This window comes from Tamandua tetradactyla, chromosome 1 (genome assembly GCF_023851605.1).
Source record: "Tamandua tetradactyla isolate mTamTet1 chromosome 1, mTamTet1.pri, whole genome shotgun sequence".
NCBI lineage: Eukaryota > Metazoa > Chordata > Mammalia > Pilosa > Myrmecophagidae > Tamandua > Tamandua tetradactyla.
Window position 1 is genome coordinate 6,261,550 of NC_135327.1, and position 14,448 is coordinate 6,275,997.

At 48.0% G+C, this 14,448-nt stretch overlaps 1 protein-coding gene and 1 long non-coding RNA gene across 9 annotated transcripts in view; one reads left to right on the forward strand and one right to left on the reverse strand.

Moving 5' to 3' along the window:
• Positions 1–980: 980 nt before the first annotated feature.
• LOC143689554 (uncharacterized) lies at positions 981–11,211 on the reverse strand. 4 transcript variants are annotated; one of them, XR_013178835.1, is made up of 4 exons: positions 10,389–11,211; positions 9,052–9,230; positions 7,549–7,718; positions 981–1,138 (listed from the first exon to the last, which is right to left on the reverse strand). It is a non-coding gene; the product is annotated as an uncharacterized LOC143689554 (long non-coding RNA). The 4 variants fall into 4 exon arrangements; XR_013178836.1 differs by having other exon boundaries at positions 7,549–9,230; positions 10,857–11,211; XR_013178832.1 differs by having other exon boundaries at positions 981–1,123; positions 7,549–9,230.
• Positions 11,207–14,448, forward strand: part of ZNF335 (zinc finger protein 335) — a 32,422-nt gene continuing 29,180 nt past the window's right edge. For 2 of the 5 annotated variants that reach the window (XM_077167791.1, XM_077167794.1), the window contains exons 1-3: positions 11,208–11,578; positions 12,175–12,425; positions 13,762–14,017. In XM_077167791.1, the coding sequence (XP_077023906.1) occupies positions 12,225–12,425; positions 13,762–14,017 (457 nt within the window). In that variant the 5' untranslated portion in view covers positions 11,208–11,578; positions 12,175–12,224. Of the gene's footprint in view, positions 11,579–12,174; positions 12,426–13,761; positions 14,018–14,448 lie in introns of all 5 variants that reach the window. The other 3 variants (XM_077167792.1, XM_077167793.1, XM_077167795.1) reach the window with 3 other exon arrangements.

Sequence of the window (14,448 nt, forward strand, 5' to 3'; positions counted from 1 at the left end):
CAAGGGGTAACAAACTGATGTGTAAGACAAACACATTAGCAGACATTTACAAAGCCACCACAGAGTTCCTATCTAATGTGGTTCATCGTCATATTCCCAGGGGCTGGCCCACAGTAGCTGTTCAATATAAAATATGTGTGGCGTTCTAAGAAAGGAGTGACAGGGCATGAGGAGCTGACAAGGTGGGGGGGCCATGTCAGACCTCAGAGCCCCTCCTGCTATCTCCTCTCCTCTTCCCATCACTCAGCAGCACCTGGAGAATGAAAAGAGAGTTCAGACCCCTGCTCTGCCTGAGTTCCCAGCTTTGTGTTTTGGCTGATCTGGACCCCGGCTGTCTGATGTGGCCAGGAGGCACATGTGGCTATTTCAGTTTAAATTAGTTAAAATTAAAAATTCCGTTCTCTAGTCTCTCTAGCCACGTGTCAAGTGCCCGGTAGCCACGTGTGGCCTGTGGCCACCATATTGCACAGCACAGGTTCGGGGACTGCAGGAAGTTCTAATGACAGTGCTGCTCATCACCACAACGACTTCTGGATTTTGGATTTCGTGGGTCAGGACATTTTCGAAAATATTTAAGAACTGGTAACTCTTCACTTTGCCAGAAATTTTAAAAAGGCATAATAATAATAATAAAAACACAAATACTAAAAGTAAAGTGAGCTTCTTGATTGGGTCCTGGATTTAAAAACAAGAGAGACCCATGTCGAAGGCTACAACTGGAGAAATTTGACTATCGATTGTATATATAGCATCGTATCAATGTTGACATTCCCAATCGTAGGAACTCACTGTGGTTATGCAGGAGAATGCCCTCGGCTTTGGAGAGGCCCAGAGGAGGATTTAGGAGTGAGATGTCAGGACGAGAGGGAAAAGGAGGGGAGAATGGGTAAATCGAAGTGAGAGTTACAGGCGCGCTCATTCCTGAAACTATTCTGAAGTCATTTTATTTTTCAAAATAAAAAGTTAGAAAAAGTCAGGAGGGAATGAATGGTTTTGACTACTGAACAGAGCACGAGGGATCTCCCGGGGCTATGACACTGGTTCCGTGGATGTGGTCACTGAGTGGAAACCCATCAAACTGCGCGCTTGGAATCTGTGCACATTACACCGCTATGTTGTACGCCTGTAAAAAATGTACCTGAAAATAAGTAAATTAGTCACTGGGGGGAAGCTGGGGAAAGGGTAAATGGGAACTCGGTACTATTTTTACAACTCCCAAATTCTGATTTAAAAAATCTAAAAAAAAAAGAAAGTAAACTCGAATGACCAAGTGCTAACATCATTAATTTATTTAAATTTTAAAAATAAAAAGCATAGTAAGGACACATCCTCAAAATAAAAGAGAGACTCTTAAGGTGAAATTTTACACCCTTCCTTTTGCGAGGAATCCATGAGAGAAATCTCATCATAGACCAGCGCCAGCCGCAGCAGAACAGAGTGGCTGCCTCAGAGTCACCTGAGGAGCTCTAAAAAAAAACCAGAATTCCAGAGAGTTCACCAGGAGAAGATACGGAGTCCAGAAATACACTGGAACACATATGGGAGTTTAGCGTATGGTAAAAGCGGCACTGCAATTCAGTGAGGGAAGACAGATTGTTCAGTCTGATGTTGGTTCAATTGGCTACTCACTTGGAAATAGATAAGGCCACCTCATTCCTATCACCAAAATAAATTCCAGAGGGATGAGAATTTTAATTTAAAAAAACCTAAAAGTACTAGAAGAGAATATGGAATGTTTCTCTGATAAAAGAAGTAGCAACTACTTTTGACAAATGTTCTGAATACTCAACTTATTCTCTGCTTGGTCATGGAGATGGGGACAGATGGTAATAACTGCCCTCCAGGACCTCACATTTTAGTGTGGTAAACCTAGAACAGTGATTTACTCCCAGGTTTTAAGATCCTACTAATCATGAATAATAATTTAAAAATTATTTGCGTTTTAAATAATCTTAAAGTGGGGAAATCATTTCTATGCACAACCCAAAATCTCATTATGAAAAAGATAAGTAAATTTGACCAAATGCAAATGGCCCACTGGGGGGGAGGGGCACGGTGGGTAGAATTTTGCAACACAAATAAGTAAATTAATTTCCCTAATATACAAAGTGTTCAGACAAATCAACAGGCAAAGATAAACAATCCAGTGTTTGGAGAGAGCATGGGGCAATAGACAACCTTATACATCGTTGGTTAAAGTGTAAATTGGTTATGGTTAAACTTTGGGGAATGCAATTTGGACATAATTTAAATGGACATACCTTTGACCTAGGAATTTCACTGCTGAGATTTTTATTCTTACAAATATAATCACACAAAAATTCATTGTGCTATTCTTGCAACTCAAGCAAACAGGTAGGCTCAAGGATGCTTATTGCAGTACTGTTTATAATAGCAAACTAACCGGAAAAACCCAAGTGCCCGTCAGTAGGGAACTGACTAAGTACAGTACGTCCGTAGAGCGGATCAAAAAGAAGCCATCAAAAAAGAAGGAGTTGTGTCTATAAGTGCTTATGTAAAACTATCCGGACGAAAGCTATTAAATGGGGGCTTGGGGAAAGCAATGTACACACAATCAGTATTATATGATCCAAGGTGTGCCCAGACTTAAAACTGGAGGGTACACAAGGAACTGGTAACAGTGGTTACCCTAGGAAGGGCACTGAGATTGAGGCACAAGGAGAGAGATTTTTTTCTTTTTGGGGGGAGTGCGTAGTCCGGGAATCGAACCCAGGTCTCCCACATGGAAGGCGCGCATTCTACCACTGAACCACCGGTGCACCCCAGGAGAGAGATTTTTACTTGAGCTTTATACCTTTCCACGCTCCTTAAATTTTTGTATACCAGGAACATTTTTTAAGGTTTTTTTTTTTTTACTTTTTAAGGTTGAATTTGAAATTCTGAAATAGCCTAGGCCTAGGAAAACTACGGATCATAATGAAGCAAATCCAGGCTTCCACTACCCGGTGATTTCATGTGATGGATACAGGCTGATGGTTTCATGACCAGGTTCTCTTTCCTGCCTAGTGGTAACGCTTTCGTGAATTTAGTTACCAAACAACTATGTTTTTAATGTTTCATTACTTCCATATGTATCAGTGAAAAATATATTGTTTTGCATGTTTTATTCTTATTATAAATAGTACTGATGTGTATAGTATAACTCTTAGGGTCTTGGACTTCACCCTCAAGAGGGGCCCCCCTGGCCCTTCTCTGTCTGCACCTCCTCTCCAGGGAGCAAGGAATCCAAGAGGCCAAAGGAGAGGGCACACTTGGGGCCTGGGAGCCTCAGACAGACCTCTCTGGGTGCCAAGACTCCAGAACCCCAGCCCAAATGGCCTCGAGCCTGCCTGCAGGATCCATCTGTCCATGCAGTCCTCTTCCTAGAGCCCCTCCTTCTCAGGGCCGACTGTGCCTCTGTGTTCCCCGAGGCTAGCAGGGTGCAGTGCGGGAGGGGATGCAGCTGAAAACAGGCTCCAGTGTCCACCCACAGCAGTACCGCGTGGGGAATGGACCTCCATCTGTATTCTTGCTTTGGATTCTCTTCTTCCCACTCACAAATTAAATCCTCGGCCTTCTGCAACTTGCTTTTCCACTCAACGTTACCCTTGAAGCTTTATCTGTGTTAACGTCTGTAGCTGCATTGATATTGATCTTCACTCCCACACGGTATTTCTTTAAAGTCGCAGAAGTTCCATATCCCTGGGCTCCCCACCCCGCCGCCCCCCCCCCCCCGGGAGTTCTCAGGTCGGGGAGGGGCCAGAGGGAGATGGAAGCCTCCCCCGTCTTTTGGGAGATGCAGCTCGGCAGCCCAGCCCGGGAAGCTCAGGCAGAGAAGCCCTTCTTGGCTCCCCCGGCCTGGCGCCGGCCAGTCCTGCAGCTCTCTGCCGCCCGCCGCCTGGCCCCGGGGTTCCGCGGGGACCGGCCGCGGGGCCCAGGCTCCGGGGTTTCGGCGGGGGAGACCTGGCGGAGGCCGCGCGCGCCCCCTGCTGGAGGGAAACCCAGGGCCAGCACTGCACACGCATTGCAGCCCGCACTCTTCTCGGAAAATGTTCAAGGTAGCACAGACATTCTAACAGCCTCCATTTGCGGAGCCTTCATTAGAGGTGGAGGAGGGCAGTGGTGGCAAAGTCAGGCTGGGATCAAGTCCTCAGCCCTCCACGGACTCTCTGTGTGACCTCTGGCAAGTCATTGGGCCTCTGAGAAGCTCCGATCCTCTCGGAAAAAACGGGGCAGTCGTGTCCCCTCCCTGATGGGGCTGTTTTGAGGATTGGAATCAGTAGTGTAAGACAATCAGAATGACGCCCAGCAGGCAGCGAACGCGAGTTATTACTAGATAGCTGACCCAGCGCTAAGGACGTCTCACCCTACCGAGCACTCACTCGTGCCAGCCGCGGTTCTATGTTCTTTCTGTTGATAGGGCCATTTAATCATCGAACTCCATAAGGTGAGGCCTCTCGTCCGCACACCCGCTTTACAGGAAAGGAAATGAGGAACAGAGATCAAGCCACTTGCCCAGAGGCTCACAGGCTGTCATTGATGAGTGTGATTTGAACCCAGGCAATTGTGCTCCAGAGTCCGTACTTTTAACTACTGCATTGTCACATCAATCCCATGAGGCAGGTATGATAAAGAGGCCACGGAGACTCAGAAAGGTGAAGGGACTTGCCTCAGATCACACAGTGAATAAGGACTTGCGCCCTGGCCTGGATTTGACCCAGTTCTTTCACCCTGCATTGTCTCACGTGACAGCATGACAGCCCGGCAGGCATGGTGACCCTGTGTGACAAGTGAGGGTGCTGAGCTCAGATGGCTGAGTGATTCGCTGAAGGTCACAGAGCTGGTTAGTTGGGAGCATATTCTGCTGGGGGTGGGGCCCTAGGACACCGTGTTCAGACCCAGCACCTCCACAGCACCCTGCTGCAGCCCCTGGCCATCCCTTGTCTTTATGATCACAATTCCTCTTCCCAGCGATCTGAGTTTAGCACCACTTGCTTTCAGGCCGTCCTCAGCACAGCTGTCAAAGCTGTGCTCTCAGGCTGTCACTCAGCGTCAGCTTTGCCTTGACATTGGCTCCTGGGGCTTCCTGCAGGGCTTAGGGCTCAGAGTCCTCTCCCTGCCCTCGGGGAGGCAGCTGGCCCAATAGAAAGAGCAGGGGGTTGAAGCCAGACCATGCAGGGTTCAAATCCAGCTGTACACCTTCATTTCTGCACAATCCTGAGCAAATTTCCTCACTTCCCTGAACTCCCGTTTCATCATCTCTAAAATGAGGGTAATGATTGGAGCGTTGCAAGCTGTTGAGAGGGTGGAACACGGTACACTATTATAGCACCTGGGGACATAGCAGGGGTTCAGTAAACGTTTGATGATCCCTTCATTAGGGCTTTGCTCCAGACCCTTGCCTCCAGGGGTGCACACTGCCCCCCACCCCCACCGCAGGTCCAGCACTCTCCACCTTCACTTCCAAGACAGTCCTTGACCTCTTAATGTCTGTGTCCCGGTGTCAGGGTTGGGCTGGACTCATTAGACATGTGCCCTCTGCGGTGCCTGAGAAGGTCAGGATTGCAGGTGGAGTGATTTATCAGTCACCATCCAATGGTCCAACAAGATTGCCTGGGCACCTTCTATGTGCCAGTAACTGTTCTTGGTAACAGAGTGACAGTGATGAACAAGGACATTGCATCTGACATGTATTTTTGAGCATCACCTATTCACTGTCCAGATGCTGAGCCAGGCACTGTCCATAATGACATGAGCCACATTTATTGGGCACTTACAATGTTTTCCGTACAGTTTCACTTAATCCTCACAGCAGCCGTATGAACTATTAGCACCACCCCCAATTTATAGGCGAGGAAGCAGAGGTAGAGAGAGTTAAGTAACTGAAAGTGGACTGGCATTTGACTGCAGGCAGTCTGGGTCCAGGGTCTTTGAGCTTAACCATGCACCACCCGTTCTCCCTTTTATTCCTCAAAGTTCACTGTGAGTAGAAACTAATGTTATTCCCATTTTACAGATGAGGAAACTGAGGCTTAGAAGAAATGAGGCCTAAGGTCACATCATATAAATGTAGGTGCTGGGATATGTGGACTTCTTGGTTCCATCTGACTCAAGTCCTTTGCCCTGTGGTATGCTACCAAGAACTGACTCATTTAAAAATCATTCTCTGCCCAGCAGAGAAACAATTCGGACCTAGCTCTGGTCTTGGGGGACTCAGTCTGTTGAGGAAGATGGGAAGTAACTGGCAGCCCTGCAATGTAGTAAATGTTATGACAGCGACAGGTGGTGTGTCAAGGAGCTCGCAGGAGGGCGATAGCAACTGCACTGGGAAGGAGCCAGGGAGGTTTCTGGAGGTAATGCTTAAATGGGATAAGCAAAGATAAGAGCCTAGGAGGACCACAGGGACCTGGGCAGGGGTGGGGGGGTGGCGTCTGACAAAGCAAACACGATATGGCTCCTGTCTAGGTATGGGACTGTGTGTGCTGGTTAATTTTTTTTCCATTTCTCTTAAATCGATTCTCTGTTCTCCTCCTGCTGTGCTCTGTATCACTGAGGCTGATCCCTGCAAACCACATTCTCCTGGGCTCCCCTGTCAATTGACTTCTGGCTAGGATCAGCCAATGGTAAGCCCCGTGAAAGCCGAGGGTGGGAGGGAGGGAGAAGCCAGACTATTTCTTCCTCCTTTTCTGCCTTGGGAGGGGCGTGTGACACGTGACTTTGGCAGCTGCTGTGACTCTTTCATGGTCTTAGCTCCGGCCAGGTAGGCCCATGGTGGTACTTCTTCCCTCTGCGTGGCTCCAGTTCCTGGTCTCTAGTAATACCACCCTCTCCCCTGATGCCTCCAGCCCTAGGAGAGGTAGTGCCTTCCTTAGGTTGCTAACCTCAGATTTGCTTCAACTTCCCTGCTTAGTTTTCTGCTCTAGAAACACCTTTGCGACTGATTCCCCCTATTATTCCCTCTTTTGAATCATCTGGCATAGTCTTGTTTGTCTGACTGGACCCTGATGCTGTGTAGTACCGGTTTCCTTGTCTATAAAATGAGGGTGTATTCATTCATTCATACAATAGATGTGCATCCAGTAGCTACCTTGTGACCCAAAGCCTGTGCTAAATGTAGAGGATACCAGAGGAAACAAGAAAAATGAAAGGAGATGAAAATCCAGGCCTTGCCTATCCCTCATGTCTTTGTAATGATCAGATGAGATGTTTGCATAAATGCCACCTGATGCCTGGGTGTCAGAACTTACCATCATCTACAAACAAGCAAACACTATTTGGACTTCAGCCTGTTTTCTGAATCTAAGCGTTCTGGTCCTTGGGCCTCTCCCCATTACCCACAACCCCTGCCCCTCCTCCAAACCTGAGAGAGATTTAGGACAAATAAAAGGAAGCCTTAATTTACACCATGGGGTGTCAACTTAAGAGACTCATTTTCCCAAGTGGTGGTACAATTTTAAGTTATAAACAGGTTTTAAAAAAAAGTTTTAGCTAAACCATAGATAACAGGGGCCTAGAGAGAGGTAGAGATGCCCCAGAGTACCTACCCACCTGCTCAAGGCCGACGCCAGCCTGGCTGCCCTCCTGTGGTATTCAAGTACAAGGGCAGGAGCACCAGAATGGGAGTCAGGAAACAAGCGTGTGAACCCCAGCTTTGCTGATGGTCAACAGCATGATCTTGGACAAGCTGCTTTGCTGCTCTTGAGCCTCAATTTCTTCATCTGTAATTTGGAAATATTGAGAGTACTTACTCTCTCTGGTTTTTGTAATAATTTTTAAATGCATATAAAGCATGTAATGCAGCCCAGCCTCTCCAGAACATCAGCTAGTTCCATTTCCCTACCCTGTATTAGTGTCAGACCCTTTCAACATGAAAAAGTTAGAATGGCCATAGCCCAAACACCCCTTAAGAGTGGGACAGAAAGATTAAAGGTGACGATGGAATTATACAAAGATAGGATTTAACAAATGAATATGAATGCTGAATCATTGATATCTCTGTTAGTCTCCAGTACCTTAGAGCAGCTAGAAGTAAAAACTGAAAATTGTGGAATTGTAACCCATGTCAAACTCTGAAATATGTTCTACAACCAATTATGGTGCTGTGTTTTGAAATTTATTACTTTTCTGTATTTGTTATTTTTCACAAAAAAAGAAAGGAAAAACAATTATTGGGGTGATAAAAAATATTTAAGCATTCTAGCCTTCTATATTCTGGAGCAGCTAGAAGGAAAAGTCTGAGAGGACAGTATGGTAGCTCATGACAAACTCGGGGATCTGTCCTGTAACCACTTGTTGAAGAGTGCTTTGAAAACTATTTTTTTTTTTATTTCTTTGCTTTGTATATGTTATGATATATAATAAAAAAGTAAAAAAAAAAAAAAAAGCACGTAATGCAGGAGCTAGCTGGCACCTGGTAAGTGCTCAATAACCATTAGCTAGTATGACTGTGAACTACTACAGTTGGAATCCTGGCCCTTTCACCTAGACCAACAAACCCATTGCCATAACCCTGTCTGCCTGCTACTTGCTGTGTAATCTTGAGTATGTTACGTTGGCTCTCTGGCTTAGCTTCCTCATCTGAAAAACGGGAAAACAGCAACTACTCTGCCTGACTCAAGAAAAGAGAGCTAAAGCATCATCTAAGAACAAGGTATCATTACTATATGAGATAGTACAGCAATGTAAGTGTGGAGTCTGGAGCCTGGATTTCAATCCTAGCTTCACCCCTTACTAGTCTGTGCCTCATATGTAAAATGGAGATAACAATGGCACCTACCTCATAAGGTGGTTGTAAAGAGTAAATAAATTAATGTAGATAAAATGCTTAGAAGAGTGCTTGGCACAGAATATTCTTACTATTACCAAGCACACTTCACATGGTGCCTGCATGTTTGGAGCTTTGCAGTCACACAGACCTGGGTTTGTATCCCAGCTCCCTGACTTAACTGTGTGACCTTGAACAAGTCATTTCCCTTCTTTTTCTCTACAGTGAAGGATAACAACCCTTCTGCTTCCTTGAGAAGATAACATGATTCAGCCAAGTATCCATACAGTGCTGGTCACTGGGTAGTGCTCATTTAAAGTGTTTTCCCTCCTCTTCCCCTCTTGGCTCCTCAGCGCTGTGCATTCTTCTCAATAGTCCACTTTAGCATCCTTCTGAGCCAGAGGACCTTCACTGACGCCAGAAGTCTCCCTGACAAAGCTGAGGCCAGTTCTGCAGAACATGTGTGCTGGAGGGAAGAAATCTGGATTAGCAGTCAGAAAACGAGGGTTTGCTTGTCTTTGTAATGGAAGGATTCTGATAAGTTGTTCCAAGGAGCCATGAGACGTTGGGCCATAGCTTTCCCTCTCTGGGCCTTAGGCTCCCCTTCATTTTCATGCTCAGACTGTTAATAGACTGGTGAAACAGTAGCAAAGACTAGACTTTGAGCTGAATCTTAGCTGGGCTGGGAATGAGAATGGATACATGGAGCTACTCCTGAGTACCCTGCACCTTTGGGGCAGATGACCTGGTCAGAGGCAGGATGCATCCCACAGTCCAAGGAGCATGGGGCACAGGACGAGGGTATGCTTCAGAGGGGCTGAGGAAATCAGGGCCACACTGAAAAAGTGCCCCAGGAGTGCAAAGTTAATCTGTCATCATGCCAGTACTGATCCAGCGCTCCAGAAATGCTCTGGGGCTCAGTCACCGATGGGGAGAAAGGAATAGATAAAGCCTTCATACTCAAGTGCACACAAATGATAATAGCTCAAAGACACCCCTCCCGCCCCCATGTTTTTTCGCTAGTTTTAAACTTTTTATTTTGAAATAATTTCAATCTCACAGAATAGTTGCAGATAATTAAAACCCCATACAGAGCACCCCCACATACCCCCACCCTACCGGATCTCCAGATCCCCAGCTCTAACACCCTGCCACACTTGCTGAATCATTCCATGTATCTGTTCAACTATCTATTAACCTATTTCCTGAACATTTCAGAATAGATTCCATACATCATGCTATTTGAATACTTAGTATTTACATGTACATTTCCCAAGTACAAGGCTATTCACACATAACCACCTTACATGCAGTTATTAAGCTTAAGAAATTTAACATTGACATACAACTTCCAATTATTTCATATGTTCCAGTAAAGGCTTCTGAGCCCTTTCTCCTCCAGTATTAGATATCTAGTATCACACACTGCATTTTACTGCCATTGTCTCTTTCATCGTTCTTTCTATTTTTAGTTAATTATGAAAACATATACATTTGTAAACTCTCCCATCTCAACCACTCCCAAGTGTACCATTCAGTGGGATCAATTACATTTCTGATGTTTCGGTGCTTGCACCACAGTCCATTACCAGAGCTTTCCCAGCACCCCAAAGAGAAATCTTACCTTACACGCACGCAAAACAGCCCCTGGAAACTTGTATTCTACTTTCATTCTCTATGGGTTTGCATATTCTCTGACATTTTCTTTTTAACATGTTTTCTCTACAAAAGTTTTTTGAGATCCTTGTCCTCAAAATCTGTGATTTTCAATCGAGAAAAATAACCTATGCAAACAGAGACTCAGGGACAAAAAGCAGGGCGCGGAATTTCCTCTCCAGTGCTCTTCCACTGCAAAGTAAGACTTAAACAGAAAATGGTCCCAAAGGTAGGTACCAGCAGGAGGGGAGTACCTTTGCTGAAGGGCTGGAGATCTTTAACCGTCATCATCTACACTGAGCAGAGGACAACTATGGAAGGATGTCTCGACCTCACGCTAAATTAATTTAACATGTATGTAAAGTCCACCAAGGGCCTGTCCTTAACTCCTTTCTATATCCCCGGCCACCCAGACTTTCTTCCTGAGTCCTCTTACTTGAGGTGACGTTGGACCAGCCACTTCCCATCTCTGGGCCTCAGTGTTCCCATCTGTACTTCAAGGTTCTATGCTCCCCACTTCCCGGGACACATTAAGTCTCATGGGGGAGGGAGATTCCGAGTAGATTTGATAAGAGTGTTAAGTAATCGGCAAAGAGCCAAATGTTATGACTGAAAACCCTGCCAAGTCAATGCTTCCCAGTCGCTCCAAGTTTTCCGCGCTGCAGAGGGTACTTCCGATTTAGTTCCGGGAGAGGCGTGGCCAGCCCACTGGAAGCCACGCCCCAGGAGAACGGGGCAGGGCTTCATCGCGCCCAACCCTGCGGCCGGGGAAGGGACCCAGCAGTGACGTCACAACTAACCTAGTATTAATCCGCCACAGGGAAAGTAAGTCCCTAACCCATTGGGGTCTTCATCACCCAAACCAAGCAACATGCAAAATTATATGCCCTCTCCAGTTGTTACTGCGGTTTCGAGACCTCGAGAAGACCTTTTGGCACACTGGAAACCTATTTTAATCAGGGTGAGCAGAGAAAGTAGTTCCGGCCTATGGTACGCCGACGAGTCCCTCCGCGGCGGGGGGGAAGAGGATGGCGACCTCGTCGATGCCGGAATCGGAGAAGAACGCGGATACAAAAGCTTCGGGTGAGGGTCGGAAGAGTCAGGTCGCCCCACTGCGCCCTTCCGTGGAGCGGAGTCGCACTGAGCGGGCACCTGGAGGTGAGGTCCCGGGCCGGCAGGGCTGTCCGAACAAGGCCCCGGGGTCCCAGGCCCTTTAGTCGCTCTCGCACTTGCCTGAGCGGAAACCGGGCGCCGCCGCAAGATGGCGTCGGGCCTGGAGCGCAGGCAGAGCCGGGGACAGCCCCGAGTCGCCAGGCCCCGGGACCGTCGTTGTCAGCCCCCTCCGCAGGGGAACAAGGGGAGGGGGGAGCGAGCTGCTGACCCAGGGGGCTTGTGGGCTGTACCACAGATCCTGCACCTGGGGGGATGTGGGGGGCCGAAGGGTTGAACCACTGAGCTAGGATGGGGCCTAAAGAGCAGACCATCTACGTGAATCATGGTGGGGAGGGGGAAAGGGTCAAAATGACCGGCCATTGACCACGGAGCTGGAGATGGGGAAGGGCCTTAGACTGGGAGGCGAGGTCTCCTTGAGTTTTTCCCGAGTTGCCCTCTGTGGAAGCGAGACAGGGTCGCCTCGTCGGAGCCTCAGTCTTTGCATCTGCGAAATGGGCACAAGGGTGAAGATGGGAGCGCCGTCATTGTTGAGGTCCGGGCCTTGGCCCACCTGTTCCAGCCCCCGCCACCCCTTCTCGCAGAGTGAAAGCCACAGACCCTGTTCCCCGGACCCGGGCTACCCCACGAGCCAATGGAGGAGAACGAGGTGGAGAGCAGTAGCGACGCGACCCCTCTCCCTGGCCGGCCCGAGGAGCCCTCCGAGAGCGGTCTGGGAGTGGGCACCTCGGAAGCCGTGTCGGCGGACAGCAGCGACTTCGCGGCTGCCCCAGGGCCGGAGGAGACCGATGACTCCCGCGTGGGCCAAAGTTCGGATCTCGGCAGTCGCTCTCTGGTATGCATAGGGCTGGATTGCTTGGGTGGAGGCAGGGGGCCGCAGGCATCAGTGCCTGGCAGCCAAGGGGAAGCAGCCAGAAAGACTTGCTTAATAGTTAGTATTTATTGTTTCTGGTTTACTGTGAGCCGGGCACTGGGCTAAGCCCCTAATGTGAATTGTCTCATTTAAACCTCATACCTTGTAAGACACGTCACACTTTTTCCCTTTATCGAAAAAGGAAACCTAGACACAGAGCACAGACAGAGCCAAGATCCAAATCTGAGCTGTGGTATTGTGCATTACACTACCCAGTATTTTCAACTTTTAGAGGAAGTTGGCCTGGTTCAAGTCTTGGTCCTGCCTCTGGTTCACTGGAAAACTTCTTAGGGCTTCAGTATCCCCACCTGTGAAGGCAAGCAGGAATATGTCTCCCAGGGTACTCTGTTGAGGAGCAGCAGACTCTCTTGGAAACACTGTAAACCATCTATTCCTGGCTCTGCCACTCCTAGCCCTGTGATCTTAGGCAAACTACCCAACTTCTAGATGACCCTGTCCTCATCTGTCGAGTGGAAATGATAAATATGCCTGCCTTGCATGGTTTTTGTGAAAATTAAATGAGATAATATGTGCAAAACAATTAAAACAGCATTCAGCAAATAGTAAGCACTCAGATATTAGCCAATGCTGTCATTATTATTTTCTGCAAAATAGTAATTGTATTCAAGATAATGCTTGATACGGGTGTTTAACAGTGTCCCTCATTTTGAAGTCCAGGGGTTTGATTCGTTCGGCTGTGTCAGGCCTGCCATGTGATGGGCCCTAGGAATAGGTCAGGTACAAGACAGGCGTGGTCCCGCCCTCGTGGAGAATACTCCATGGGGCTTGTTAACATCAGAGTGAGCAGTTCTGTGAAGGGGAGCACAGGGGCCTGCAGCACTGAGGGTGGGGCAATCCTAACTTGACCTTGGGGATCAGGGTCAGCTAGAAGCAGTACCAGCTAAATAGTCACAAGAAGCCACATAAGGAAGAGTGTTTCAGGCAAAAGGAACAACTTACGCAAAGGCCCAGTGAAAATAGCTCTGTCTGGCTGTTCTGTGGGCTGTGAGGATGTGGGGCCCTTTCCTTTATTCTGGGGGTGACCCCTGAACAGAGCCAGGAATCCCAGCGCTTACTCTTGGGGAGTGGAGTGGGGAGACTCTGTGACTGGAGGGCTTCTCCCATTGATCCTCAATGAGTCTGAGGGTGTGGGGGCTCCACTACCTTGTCTTTGACCCAGAAAGTTCTTTTTAGGGGTGGCAGCCCGCCTTGCTCTATCCCTGACCCTTGAACTCCTTCCCTGTCTCCTGCACCCCAGGAAGAGGTATCCCAGGAGGAAGTATCCGAGAGCAGCTCAAGCACAGATCCTCTGCCTCATGGCTATCTCCCTGATTCGTCTTCTGTGTCCCGAGGACTGGTTGTGGGGGTGACAGGCGGCCCTACAGCCCTGGTGCACTCCAGTGCACTCCCAGACCCCGCCATGCTGGTATCCGACTGCACTGCTTCTTCCTCGGACCTTGGCTCAGCCATCGACAAGATCATCGAGTCCACCATCGGGCCTGACCTCATCCAGAGTGAGTCAGGCTGAGGGTTGCAAGGTCGTCATTCAGGGGTTTGCTGGCAGAGTCTCATGCACATCCCAGCTGTGTGAGCTCAGGCAAATAGTCTTACCACTCTGAATGTATAAAATGGGAGTAGTAACTCCTGTCTTGTCTGGTAGGTGTCATGAGGATTTAGTGAGAAATGCAGTAAAGCTCTTGGTGTAGTGCATGGCATATAATATGCACTCAGTAATTTCAGAAGCAGCAGTAATTTACTTTGGGTAACTGCTTTATGTATGGTAGGTCATTTAATCCTCCTCGGAACCAAAAGGTAGGTACTGTTATGCTCATGTTCTGGATGAGAAATCTGAGGCACAGAGGATGTAAAGTAACCTACTCACTGTCACCAGCAAGCAGTGGATGGCGGTGGGTCCTGAACTCAGACAGTCTAATTCCAGAGCTTG